At 39.5% G+C, this 14,053-nt stretch overlaps 1 protein-coding gene across 2 annotated transcripts; it reads right to left on the bottom strand.

Annotated features, from left to right (window-relative positions):
* Window positions 1–6,257: 6,257 nt before the first annotated feature.
* Window positions 6,258–10,796, bottom strand: LOC109220839 (lisH domain-containing protein C1711.05-like). Of its 2 annotated transcripts, none has more exons than XM_019385303.1 (3): window positions 10,541–10,796; window positions 9,983–10,049; window positions 6,258–9,797 (listed from the first exon to the last, which is right to left on the bottom strand). In XM_019385303.1, exons 1-3 carry the CDS (start codon window positions 10,616–10,618, stop codon window positions 8,875–8,877), a joined length of 1,068 nt encoding a protein of 355 aa, XP_019240848.1. In that variant the 5' UTR covers window positions 10,619–10,796; the 3' UTR covers window positions 6,258–8,874. The 2 variants fall into 2 exon arrangements, with proteins under 2 accessions (XP_019240848.1, XP_019240849.1); XM_019385304.1 differs by having other exon boundaries at window positions 6,258–9,792; window positions 10,541–10,626.
* Between the last annotated feature and the right edge of the window lie 3,257 nt (window positions 10,797–14,053).

The raw sequence follows: 14,053 nt of genomic DNA, 5'->3' as shown, positions 1-14,053 counted from the left end.
TGTATCTTTGTACCATTATTTATAACAAAAAAGGAACCTTTTGGCTTTTCCTTTATATAAATTTCCACTTGCTTGTGTCTTTGTTTATGTTTTGAGTTTTTGATGCTTGCCGATAATTAGTCCGATATGTTGGACTTTAAGATAGGAACCCTTAGGTTGTGTTTGATGAGTAATTGATAATAGTTGACCATTAAGGGCTCGGTCCTCGAATCAAGTTTTTACTCAGGCTCATTTACCATTAGGTTTTCAACATATTGGCCTTAGGCTCTTTAGATTGGCCCTTCGGCTCTTTAGATCGGCCCTTAGGCTCTTTAGGCTGGCCCTTAGGCTCTTACGCATTGGCCCTTAGGCTCTTTAGGCTGGCCCTTAGGCTCTCTTTAGGTTGGGTCGATGCGACCTCTAATATGGCTATAGTTTTCCCCCATTTTAGATAAAGACTTTTGAAGTTTTGATTATGCATTGGCATGTTTTGTGTTTGTCCGACTCTTCGACGGCTCAAATAAGAACCTCGATTATGAATCGATATGTGACGATAATTGAGTACCTGGGGAGGTTCTCTTGAAGGCTATTTTTTCGAAGCCTTTTTGCTGAAGGCTGGTTGTCTCGAAGCCTTTTCATTGTTTGGAGCTAATATGATCGAAGCTCCTTTGCTTATGCCGAGGGTAGCCTGATTAACCGGTTCTTTAAAAAGTATTTTCGAAGTATTTGAAGGCCTTTAATTTTATGGTGCCGATCGAACGTATCCGAGCTGCATCAATTCGGCCGGAGCCTTATGAGTTTTGACCGTATTCTTTATCTTCGGCCGTAGCCTTTAGTCCCCGGGTGAGATGACCTCGGCGTCTATATCGAGGGTATGCCTTTTTAGGGGTCTTACAAGTTCGGATATATAGCCTTAGCCTTGATATTGGGGCTATGCCTTTTTTAAGGTCTTATAAGTTTAGGCATGCCTCGTTAAGGTCTTATAGATTTGATATTGCCTCACTGAGGGCATACGAGCTCCAAGTTGCCTGATTGAGGTCTTACGAATTCTAGTTTTCGATGGCTCGATGAGCTGACTGTCGATGACAGTCCCCGAGCGTTCGAGAATTTTTGGCCCTTGGTCCGTCTTATGAGAAAGTAGTGAACTTCTTTGCGGCATAAAGTGTTTTGATAAGCGAAGAGGCTTCCTCAATTACTTGATATATGTGTTTTACATGGACACGGTTCATTTGACCGTTTGCACAATACAACATTCTCCTATCGAGGTCCACCTAGGCATAGTTCGATTTCTTCCGAGAGGTGACCTTCCGGGGTGATGCCCCCCAGTATTTGAGGTTGATCGAAGAGAAGCCTTGAATACTTGATGAGTTCTTCTCAGGTAACATATGGATGTTGCCTCGTTAAAAACCTCGCTGGTTAAACCCATTTGGGAAAAACCCCGATCTATGGGAAAAAGAGCGCAAGGCGTGCTTTAAAACCCAAGGTCTTCGAGCTGGAGGGTGCTTCGATTCCTCTCAATCGAACACCTGCAATAAGTTAGAATAAAACATAAATGAAAAGGGAGAGGGTTGTACCTTAGCAATTCTAGCGTTCGAGCCTTGATACGTTTCAATTGCTTGCTCCGAGGACGCGGCACGATCCTTTATTCACTCGTTCGGATGTAGCTGAGAATGTCGGTTGTGGTTGCAACTTGGCTGTTTGCTTGTCTTTAGGCTCCTTCAATGTAGAGGGCGTCGATGCCGGTGTCATGTCGTGCACCGCGAACATATCTCTTGCTGTATGTTGCTCCCTGTACACTGTTTTTACTCCATCCTTGGTTGGAAATTTCATCATTTGATTAAGGGTTGATGGCACTGCCCTCATACTGTGTATCCACGGCCTTCCAAGGAAGGCATTGTATCTCATGTCACCTTCAATGACATGAAACTTGGTATCTTGGATTGTACCGGCCACGTTGACTGGGAGGATGATCTCCCCTTTTGTTGTCTCGCTCACCATGTTGAATCCATTGAGGACTCGAGATGCGGGTACGATCTGGTCGAGCAGTCTGAGCTGCTCCACCACCCTCGACCTGATTATGTTGGCCGAGCTACCTGGATCCACGAGCACACGTTTAATTGGAAATTTACTCAAAAGAAAAGAAATTACTAGTGCGTTATTATGAGGCTGAGACAAGGTCTCGATGTCCTCTTCGCTGAATGTGAGAGCATCCTCTGGTATGTAACTCCGGGTTCGCTTTTCCCTGGTGATGGATATTTTCGTCCGCTTGACAACAGGTCCCTGTGGGGCATCGACCCCTCCAATGATCATGTGGATGACGTGCTGTGGTTCTTCGTGTTCGTTTTTCCTGTTTGCCTCTCTTTTTCGAAATTGGTTCTTAGCTCGGTCGCTGAGGAACTCTCAAAGGTGCCCTTCGCTGATCAGTCGGGCTACCTCTTCTCGAAGCTGTCTACAATCCTCGGTCCTATGACCGTGAGTGCCGTGATATTTGTATACCAAGTTAGGGTTCCTCTGTGAAGGATCTGACAGTATGGGTTTTGGCCACCTGGTATCTTTGATTTTACATATGACCGACACGATGTCGGAGACATCAACGTTGAAGTTGTACTCGGATAGCCGGGGTGCCTCTACCAGCCCAGTATGCCTATTGAAGCCGGCTTTACTCATGAGTCCCCGGGAACTTTGACCTCGATCTGTCCTTCGATCGCCTCAAGGTATATTACGCCTCGGGGCGTTTCTTTGATCTTCTACATACGGCTGGTATCTTTCCTTGTTTGGTCTCGACTCCCTTTCTGTAAACCTTTGTTCCTTTGTTAAGAGCCTGCTAGGATATACTGAACCCGAGGGGGCTCCTAATTGGTCGTCTTCGACCCTGATCTTCGATTGATACCTGTTGTGCACATCCGCCCAGGTTACGGCGGGATATTCGATCAAATTTTGTTTTAGCTGCTTCGAAGCTACCGAGCTTCGTTTGTTCAACTTGAGTGAAGGCATGTACCACCCAGTCATCGGAGACTGGTGGTAATTCCATTCGCTCCATCTGAAAGTGATATACAAATTTCCTTAGCATCTCGTTTTCTCTCTGTTTGATCTTGAAGACATCGGACTTGCTGGCGACCTTGATGGCACCGGCGTGTGCCCTCACAAAAGAGTCTGCCAACATGGCAAACGAATCTATCGAGTTCGGGGGTAGGTTGTGATACCACATCATGGCCCCCTTCGACAATGTTTCTCCGAATTTCTTCAGCAAGACGGACTCAATTTTGTCATCCTTTAAGTCATTCCCTTTTACAGCATAAGTATAAGCGGTATTATGCTCATTGGGGTCCGTGGTCCCGTTATACTTCGGGACATCGGGCATTCTGAATTTCTTCGGGATGGGCTTCGGAGCCGCACTTCATGGGAATGGTTTCAGTATGAACTTCTTTGAATATACGCCCTTCAGAATCGGGGGTGCGCCCGGGATCTGATCGACCCTCGAGTTATAAGTCTCCACCTTTTTAGCGTTAGCTTCTATCTTCTTTTCTCTTGATTCAATCCTTTTGGTGAGGTCCTCGAGCATCTTTATAATAGCGGGGTCTGTTGCTGACCCGTTGTTACTCGATCTCTCTGGTGCCTGCTCGGCTCGAGGAGCCGTTTCCGGTGCTGCTGTACTTGGAGTTTTTTGTTGACTTTGTAGCTGAGCAATATCCACTTGTTGTGCTTGTAACATCTCAAAAATGACTTGAAGGCTAACTTCTCTTTCCTCCTGAGCTGGAGTCCCCTGTTCTTCATATTGGTTTTCCCCGTGCACACTTCCGTTGGTATGAGAGCTCACATCGATATGCACAGCGTTGCGTCAGCCCACGTCGACGGGGATTTGTGCTGGTGCCACCCCTGGGTTTTGCGGTGGTACACCGGCATTTGCACCGTTCTCTCCATGAAGCCCAATACCGTTGTTTTCGTGTGCATTTGCTGAGTTAGACATTTTTTGACCTGAAATCAAAGATTCTTGGACAAGAAAAAGTGTGAAGAATAACTTGTGTTTTCAGAAAACTAGCACCAAAACAATCACTATCATTTTTAACCCCACGGTGGGCGCCAAACTGTTTACCTTGAAAATGGTATTAACAATTATATTTGATTTTATGGTTCTAAAAATATGTGATTTATTTCAATACTAGTTGTTTGGCAATAGATGCTAAGTGTAAGTAAAGAGAATAAGATATGCAAACCAAAGTTATCGCAAGACTAGGCCTCGAGCTGGCTGGAACATGGGGCCTCAAGGTCTAGTTAGGGCAGTTAACAATGATCGATTGATGAAGAAACAATGATATCGAAGGCTTTGAGATAGCCTTTTGCGGTTAGTAATGGGCAATAAATGAAGAACAAAGAATGAAAAATAAATGAACAAGCAATAAAATCTGTAAAGTGATTGTAGAGCACGTTTAGGCAAGATAAGCAGAGAATGTTCTATTGTATTCAATATTCATGTCTTTTACAAAATGACAAGGGTCCCCTTTATATAGGAGCGGGAATCCCAACATAGTACATGTCTAATAATGATGAGGAAATGCTATTGGTACAGCTGTATAATGGCTCAGTACGAATTTGTACTATTCTTGCAGACTTGGTCGGCTCTAACCACGTATCCTTGGGAGCTTTCCCGCCTTTCCATGACGATCATCGATTTGTACTGCTCCGAGATTGACCATAGTGAACCTTCGATATGTTCCCTCGAGGACGCACCTCGGGGTCACACTTCAAACTCTGCTTCGAGCTTCTCGAGGTCGGGCGTGGAGTGCCACAGTAGCCCCAAAGTCGAACTCCCCGATTTTGGCCGTATACATGAGCGACTGCTGAAGTAAGTTCTGATAGTCTCATTCTTGTACGAGAATTTCAAGTTTGGTTTCCCCTTCCCAGTACGTTTCCTTTTCATTTTCTTTCTCGGTTTTAGTTGCCTCGTTTTGTTGATATTCTGAAATGGAGTTTTTAAAAATTATTTGCAGCGACAGCAGTGGAGATTGGAATGATGGCTTTGCAGTATTTGGGCTTGGTCGAGAGTAAGGTTTAAAATGTCTCTATTTGTGGTTTCTGTATGTTAATATTGTTGGAAAGAACTGATAGGGAACAGTCAAAGAGCTAGTTTTTGGTATTTCAAATTCTTCGAACAACGATTTTATTAAGTTCTGCAAAAAGTTTGGGGATTGTTGTTGTTTATGGTTGAAAGAAATCATCAATCAGAATCTACAAGTTTGGGGATTGAAGGTGACTCTTATAGACAGACGATTCTATGCCTGGAATGACCTTGTCAAATAGGTCAAAGTTAGTTTTAAAAAATGGTTAAAAATAGCATGGGCTAGCCAATTTTCGGACTGATCATTCAAATATAGTCAGCGTTTGCAAAGTCATTGAAAATATATTCACTAATGTTTGGGAGTTGGATTGCCATTCTAGTTAACAAAAACTTGTTCTTGATTTTTCTGGTTTGGTTGTCTTCCTTTTACCATTTTCACCATTCGTGCCAAAAAGGATGTTCCCTGCAAATTCGCCTAAAACGCTAATATTAATGTTCTTGTATGTGCCTTGTGCTGCTGCTTCATTACTACCCCAGCCTAAGAAAGTTGAACGAAATATGCTCGATAAGGCCACACGTATTTTGATGGAAAGACTACATTTGCTAACTGGGTGGATAGTATGCAGGAGAGAGGAATTGCTTTGTGTACACAATGACAATAATATAAGTCAGAAAGTATAGAAACTCAGATAATGTCCATCCAAAGGCGATGGATGGGGCAGTAGGACAATAGATTCAACTGCACTCGATAATCAACACAAAAACATATAAGTATATAAATCATTATTACCACATAATGTGAAAAAAAACTGAAATATTGCTATTTCGAGCACGAAAATAATGAGCATTATCAACTATAAATGCCCTCATAAGAACAACTATACGGTATTGCTACACCTTATAGATAATAGTACTAAGTATCCCAATATATACTATATTAGTGGAGTAAATGGTAAGAGAAGCCAACCCAACCAAGTATTAAAGGTAGATTTTGCAATCTCGTGGTTTCCCCCAAGAAGGACGGAGACTTTCTGACCTGAACATAAAACCTCACATTTACCAATCTGTCAAAGCTCGAAAGTGAAAAACACTAGATAGAACAAAATTTTGTTCCCACTAAACGCATGAACAAAAGTGAGATTCTACAACAAATAAAACTGAATAATGAATTTAGAAATTGTTCAACATAAAAAGCATGAAGATATCGCCATTAGGATACGAGTTAGCAGAGAAAGGATCCAGGATTCATCACACCATTCACATAATTTACATCTCCAAGAAACTCTGAGAACATTTTGATGTTATATCATACAATCAGAATTTCAAACTTTACTATGTTGATAACTAATATCTGGGAAATGTAAAATGATCTCTATTTTGTTTGTCTATCTGAGCAAACCTGGACCAGTCTTAAACCACCCAACGCAGAGAATAGCAGCATAAGAGATGCCATTAACTGGAACATTTCCCATCCTACATAAGCAATAAAATCTCGAACAGAAGTGGCACTTTTGCTGCTGTAGAGAACAACATCATGCAAAGCATAAAATCTCAGCAACGTTATATTTTCTGTATAAGGCATGGAATCCCAGCAATATTTTATCTCTTAGAAAGAGACTACAGCAGCTTTCATATTACCCAATTTAAGAACTGGTTCAATATTAACTGGCTTTTGGGTGGAGGTAGAAAGCCAAGGTATAGACATTTTCTAGATGCTTCCTCTGTAACACTATCCCAAAGAAAGATCCCACTTTTAGCAACAACTATCAAAATTTGAAATGAACACCAGTTATATTCCCTCCAGCTTGGCATCGCTACCACATTTTCCATAAGGTTCTTATCCAATAGATAATCCCCTAAAAGGGTGCACATTGTTGAATGATACATTGAGCCCGGGAATAAAAATCCCAATACATTACACTGATTAGCAAGTCTTCTGAAGAGCTAATGAAAAGAACACAATACATTGTGAGTTAACTGCATCGCGGCCAAACGCCATAATATGGTGAGACTTCAGCCTCAGGTTGAACAAGTTCATCCGACATTAACAATGAAAACTACAGCTTCCTGATGCGCTTTAAAAGATTGAGATCAAGGAAAAAAGTATTGCTCGATGCATTGAGAAAGATTAAGACAGGGGACAAGAACTACAAAATGCCACACAACAATGGACAGAAAACAAAACAGTTGGCTACTAGTACTAGTCATCCTCATAACAAAACTGCAGACAACTGTAGTTGAACATGTCATAAGACAAACTACGTTCCTTCAACTATCTCCATTCATTTTCTGTCTAATTCTTTCCATCTTGATCACTTCCAAAATGATTTAAGACACTTACGTATAATGGAAGCTTTTTAAAGTTAACCATTCCCATTATGCATTTTTTTTAAATCAGTAAAAAGACAATATTTGCATTTTGCACTTAATCACAAGCTCTTAAAGGAGTTTACGTGATATGTTGACCCTAGTAGATACTATGGATACTAATGGGTATGTCATACTCCCTGTGTCCCAATTTATGTGATGCAATTTCCGTTTTTAGGCTGTCCCAAAAAGAAAGATACATTTCAATATTTAGAAACAATTTAACTTTAATTCCTGTTTTACCCTTCATGAGTTGATTTATAGCCACACAATTATCTATAACTTGTTTTAGACCACAAGTTTCAAGAAAAAAAATTCTTTCTTAAATTTCGTGTACAGTCAAAATGCATCACATAGAATGGGACGGAGGAGTACATATTTAGCTTGTGTGTCAAAAGCCTAGTTTTTTACTAAAATTCTATGTCCTTTTCCATCTTCCCTTTGCATATGCATAATCAAAATGAGAAAAAAAAAATGCAAAACCATGTCTGTTAGTTATCCTATCTTTAGGTTGCACATTAGGTGAAATATTCACTGAAATTGAAGATTGGATATAGATAAATATGAGGACGTCTCACTACTATCTAGGAGTAGAGTGAAATTTCTAAAACTAGAAAAGAGATGTGCATATTTATATGTTGCAAAATAATAAATGCATTTTTGAAATATTCACTATTTCCAACAAACCTTCAGAAGATTCCTCCAGCAGAAGCAGGCTATAGCACTATAGCAGTGTATTCACAGGACAAACCAAACATGATAGGAAATTAGACAAATTCGTTTGAGGCTCCAATAGGGAACCTAACCAGCCCAAGAAAGTTCGAGAAGTCTAACCTAAATTAAATATTAAGGGATCCTTTCAAATGATTTCTAATTAGTTATACTCTTTTTCCTCAAGCCTTTCCAGAAAAGCGCGATCAGAATTAGCAAAAACATAGAACTGTCAGAAAGTCTTAACACCTAAACCAGAGCACCAGAATATATATGACACATCAAAGGCAACATATTAAGGATATATCTCACAATCTACAGGCCCAATATGCAGTGAAAAGCAAGATGATAGAGTCAAGCGGTAATGGAAAAGAAAAGCTGCAAATATACTCAAATGGAGGAGTTAAATCAGGTAAAGCTTTAGAAATCTCCTGGTTGTTTTCTCATTATTTATTCATAGTAATATGATAGGAAGGTGACAACTCGTTCAGAGAGACAAATTCAAGGTATTTAACTATATACCACCTTATATATTCGCAATGTGTCTTCTGCATCATCACAAGAATCATATCTATTATGAGCAAAATCTTAGAAAGAATCATAAGAACTTCGCTGTGCTCTCACACAATACGAAACTATATGAACATCTAATGCTATGAAAAATCTAAGCCTAGTAGAGTCTAACAAGAGTGAGAACGCACGCAAACCATGCAGAGAAAGAGAAGGGACCAGCATACGCAACTAGGGGAAACAGAATCTTCCTAGGACCTTGAGATCATGCTACAAGATCGAGCCAATCGAAACTTCATGCTGCCTCCATCTACGGTAGCCTCACTCTCAACTGAACCGTGGTTGTACTGCTTCCTGCAACCTGGACAACGACCATCCTCCTCAAGAATCCTCTTGTGGCAAAAAAGGCAAAGTATGAACCCACATGTACAAGGGTGAAAACTCGTGTCTGTAAGATCCAAATCCTCACAGCATATAGGACATGATGTGGGTACCGATAACCTTTTACAACCCCATAAAGCACCTCCATGGCAATGCCGCTCAGAATTCATAGGGAAACTATACTGCTTAGACAAGTTTGGCAGAATCTGTGGACGGAATGCATCGTCGGGCCTCCACGCCTTGCAACTAACTGGAGGTCTAGATGCCAAACCTCTGTGTTCAGACTTCTGCTTTGTTGTATCAATACCTGTAACCCCATTAGAAACATTGGTCTGAGAACTCAAATGCACATTCTCACCCTTCTCTCGAGGCGAATCCAAACCAGGATGATGCTGCTCCAGCTTCTGATCAGTGGCAGCCAAAGCATCTGCAACAGCCTCCCAATCGTCCAAGCAGTCATCATCATCCCCCTGTTCATCTTCTTCACTCAAACTTCCTGAACAACACCCACCAGTTCCACTGCAACTGCTAATACTACTGCTGCTGCTCCCTGCAAAATTGGCCGCAGAATCATTCCCTTCCATAATACTACTAGTATGGCTTATGGGACTGTTAGAATTCGAATCCGAATCGCTGTAGTGGTTTGAGGAATCAATATTTACTTCATTGTCTTCCTCCGCTCTCGGCTTTATCTCTAACTTCTCTATCAACCGGCCCCTCTCGTTTGCAACATTAGTTGCCGGAGCCTGATTCCCTCCAACATTCATTTCATCCTTCGACCCTTTGTTCTTCACTATACAAAAACCCAGAATTACCAAGAATTAAAAACATACAAGTATAAAAGTTAAATAAATAATCACATAACCACTGTATAGTACCTTTCTTGAAATTAAAAAAAATACTATATTTTTTTAAAAATCACCAAAGAGAATTACTGATACATGCAAGATATAAGAAAAAGGGGGGATCTTTGACAACCTTGTGAAAGCCATTGCTCGCGTCGAGCATCAAGCTTGCACTGCTTCAACTTGGCCGACCGGTTAGCCTGACATTGGCAGAAGAAAATCTCAGAAATTTAACTCAATCTTTTTATTGCAGAAATTTAATTAAATAAGAAACTTCAAGGAATCCCCACGGTGTGGGATATTACTGGGTATGTTGTTGTTGTACAAAACTTCAAGAAATATTGATCCATCAACTTAACGAGAGTCAATTTCACTAATTGTCAGGGCTATATCCAACTAGATTAACTCATATTTTTACAATTAAAATTCAGTAATTTATATTCCAAGTACTATATGTTGCAGTTTTGTCAGGAGCTAACTATTTTGGAGAATAAAGAATACTAGAAATTATACGAATTGGAAAAATTAAAGGAAAATGCAAAAATGTAATGTCCCCATATCAGGAAATTACAAGAAAATACTATAAGTTGCAACTTCCCAATATCAAAATGGTAAAAAAAAAAAGATTAGTGTCAAATATCTAAACTAAAAACTAAAAAGAAATGGAAGAAAATAAATTAGTGTCAATTACCCTTTTTTTCTTGGCGAAATCTTTGGGATTAGAGGAAGCGACAGGGATGGAAGCGTTAGGGATTGAATCAGAAACCATTGCTACTGATTGGTCCAGAGAAATGAAAAACCCCTAAATTGATCGAAGAAATATCAAACTCAAGAATTTAGGAAAGAGAAGGGAGATGGTATTGGTGAGTGAATGAGAAGGGATAACAGAAACTGGAGATTATGTGCTTCCTTCACTTTTTCAGACTTGTAAAACCAAACGTGAACCACGGAAGTGCGTATATATATAGACTAATTTATGTCCAGAATTGACCTTAATTTTGATGCAATTATCTCTGCGGCCAAAAAGATGACGAGAAGAGTAATTGAAATATCTAGGGGTGATAATGACTTTTGGGCTGTGAGTACCCAAGGACGGCAGAAACGACGTTGTTTGATGAAGGTGCCAAATTTTGGGTAATTCGTTGGTCCCAATTAGGTGAGTGCAAGAAAAAACAAAAATTGAATGAAATGAAAAAACTAAATCGGCGGAAAAAAATAAACGTGTACTTTAGTTTAGTACTATGAAAATTATTAAAGCACGATACGATTTAATATTCAATAAAAACTATTGATAATATAATATTTTATAAATTTATACACAAATATCTATTTATTTATTTAGATATTTTTAAGAATTTTATATGACTTGCATAATTCTCTTTTTCAGATGGTTTTATTGCGTATTTATGACACTTACATGCGATATTATGTTAATGTGACTACTGCGTGTGTACCATGTATAAAGAAGAAAAAGCTTTTTGAAAATTGCATAATTAATTATTTGAAAAATGTGTTTGTGTTACATCTTTGATTTCACTATCTCGATTCAGTTCTGAAGCCAAAGAATTTGATAGCTCGCGGTCTTAGATAAGAGAGGATAATGATCGTCGCGTAAACCTCTATGAGAAGTTAAACAATTGTTTCACGTAAATGAATTTATTTTTCTTGGCAGCGTGATGTTTAGCCATGTCAGCTACATTGCTTTCACATAGGCATGACCAACGGTCAAAGTGTTTATTAGTACCCATTTTGTCAAGTTGGAGTGCTCAAATGGGAAAAATATAAGTTCATGTATCGGCTTTACAAACTGATACAAGTTTGAGTGGCCACGAGGCCATTTGGCCTAAGTAGAAAAGAGAAATAAAAGTTACACTACAGAGAGCCTGAAAACAGGCCCAGGTTTTCAGCACCCGATTAGGACTTCCTCCCTGAGTTATGCAATAAATCACCTCAAATGCCAAGATTGTTCCATAGCCTTTCTCATATCTGGGTGTATCAGAGTTCCCTAAGGACCTCAAGGGTTCCCGGGCAGTGCTCACACCCAGATTTCATAGCCAATACAGAGTAAGTGCAGTGTGGAAAGGCCATCTTTTGTGTGTCCAAGTTCAGAGGGAGCCCAAGGGTCCCAAGGCAAGGCTCACACAAAAGGGGCAGAACTTAGTGGTCTAAGAGTAAGGTGAGAGTGCTTGACATAATGATGAAAGACTTAGTAAAGCAGTTTAGAAATGAAAAGGTTCAGAAATAGTTTTTAAAGATACTAGGAGTTATGAGTTTTGAAATTATTCTTTGATAAAAGCATACTCAGCAAACAACCCAATTAACCATAGAATACCCAGATTTACTTGACAAGCAGACTTACAAACAGGGGTGAAGGGATTGGGAACATGTAGGTTTGAAACCACATAAAATAAGAAAACATTTGACACAACAAATATACAGAACAGCTGTGAGTCTATTGAACAAATCAGTCATGGTAACAGACATTTAAAACATAGGGAAGAATGCAGCAAGATCATGTTGAAGACAAGAGTTTTGTTGAATAAAATTTGACATACCATTAGGGCCAATAGAATGCACTAGAAGACTAAGTAACTACATGGTCATACCAGTTAAGGGAGGGGTAAGGAAACTAAGTGAACATGCTGGACAAGTATCAAAGAACTAAGTAAAGTCTGATATGATGATTACACATAAGGCAGAATTTAGACATGCTTAATAACAGCAAACATAGAAACAAATTGAATAACCAGTACAGTAACAAGCCTGGATGTATAGGCATGGAACGCATAAAGTTGAGTTTCAAATTTAAACTAGAGGCATACCAGTTAAAGAAGAAAAATGCAGAATGTAAAAAATAGGTGCAACTCCACTATCTAGCCTTGGCTTTCAACCCGCTAGGCCAACAGTCAGCACAAGTAGCAAAGAAAGAAGAGAGTTTGAACGTATGTGTGTATTCTGAACTGTGTTCGTGTCTGAGGTGAGAATAGAGGAGAGTATATATAGTAGTTGAGAGCAGAGTAAAATAAGGTAAAGAATCAATCATTCAGTAATTAGGGAAAATTACATAATCAATCATGCATAAAATCAGCAAGGTTTTCTTCTAATAAAGAGGTGACCAGTTAATGATAAAGAGCATGGCATATAATTAAGGAAAGAAAATTAAATACTTAGGTACAGGGTGGGTAATTAAGGGTAAATGAACAGAAGTTTAATTAAGGGAACAATCAATAAGAATCAGCAAGTACCACAGTTATGGCAAGAAATAATCAAAGGTCGTAGAAATCGGAAAATAACCGGAAATCAGTATATATGTTTTACCATAGTAAATTAGTGAATAAGGATTCAAAATAATACCAATTTAGGAAAAATGATATAGGTTTTCCATGAATAAGCAAATAAGCCAAGTATAAACGGAAAGAATCGAATCTGAAACCCTAATAGAGGCATACTAGGGTAAAATCACAAGATATTCTAATTAAACGAAGAAATAATCATGTAAATCAAAGCATAGAACATTAGCATGTATCAAATAACACGGACAAGTGCAGAATCCAAACAAAGTGTCAAAAATTGGGGGTTTTAGCATAGGCTAGTTAGGGCCAAGGAAGAACTCAACAAAATCAATCAAAACATATAGACACAGGGGACTGAACACTTGAAACCAGAAAGCGTTTTGAAGAAAAGGATTTTCAGAAACCCTAGTTTAGAAAAGAGCGAATAAAATCGAAATAGTTAGTTAAAACATGGGATTTTTAAAGAGAAACGCTTAATAATACTCGAATCACCTCAGATCTATAAAGATCTGAGAAGAATCGAATAGTAGCGAACTAGGGTTTTCGGAAAATAGTAGAGATGAAGAGAATCGGTTAAAAACTCATGGATTCAAATGAAAAACAAGAGGAAATCCTTTCTTACAAACGAAAATGGCCGAAGACAGGCCAGTAAACGGGTTTCAAACCGGAACAGGTTGGCTTTCCTTGAGATCTTCTCAAGGACTCATGAAGTCGAAGAGCCATGGAGTATAAGAGACCAGAGGTGGTCGGAGAAGGCACGAAAACACCATAGGAAGGAGGTTCTCGCCGGTGACGGTGATTAGGGTTTGAGGGTGTCTGAGAGAGAAGATAGGAGGAGAGGATTCAGAGGCGGTGCAAATGAGAGAATGGGGTAGGGGTTTGGGGGGGTCGTTGGATTAAAAAACGGAAAG

The sequence above is a fragment of the Nicotiana attenuata genome, unplaced genomic scaffold, assembly GCF_001879085.1.
Source record: "Nicotiana attenuata strain UT unplaced genomic scaffold, NIATTr2, whole genome shotgun sequence".
Lineage (NCBI taxonomy): Eukaryota > Viridiplantae > Streptophyta > Magnoliopsida > Solanales > Solanaceae > Nicotiana > Nicotiana attenuata.
The sequence above is the reverse complement of the archived record's forward strand: the minus strand, read 5'-3'. Positions and strand labels throughout refer to the sequence as shown.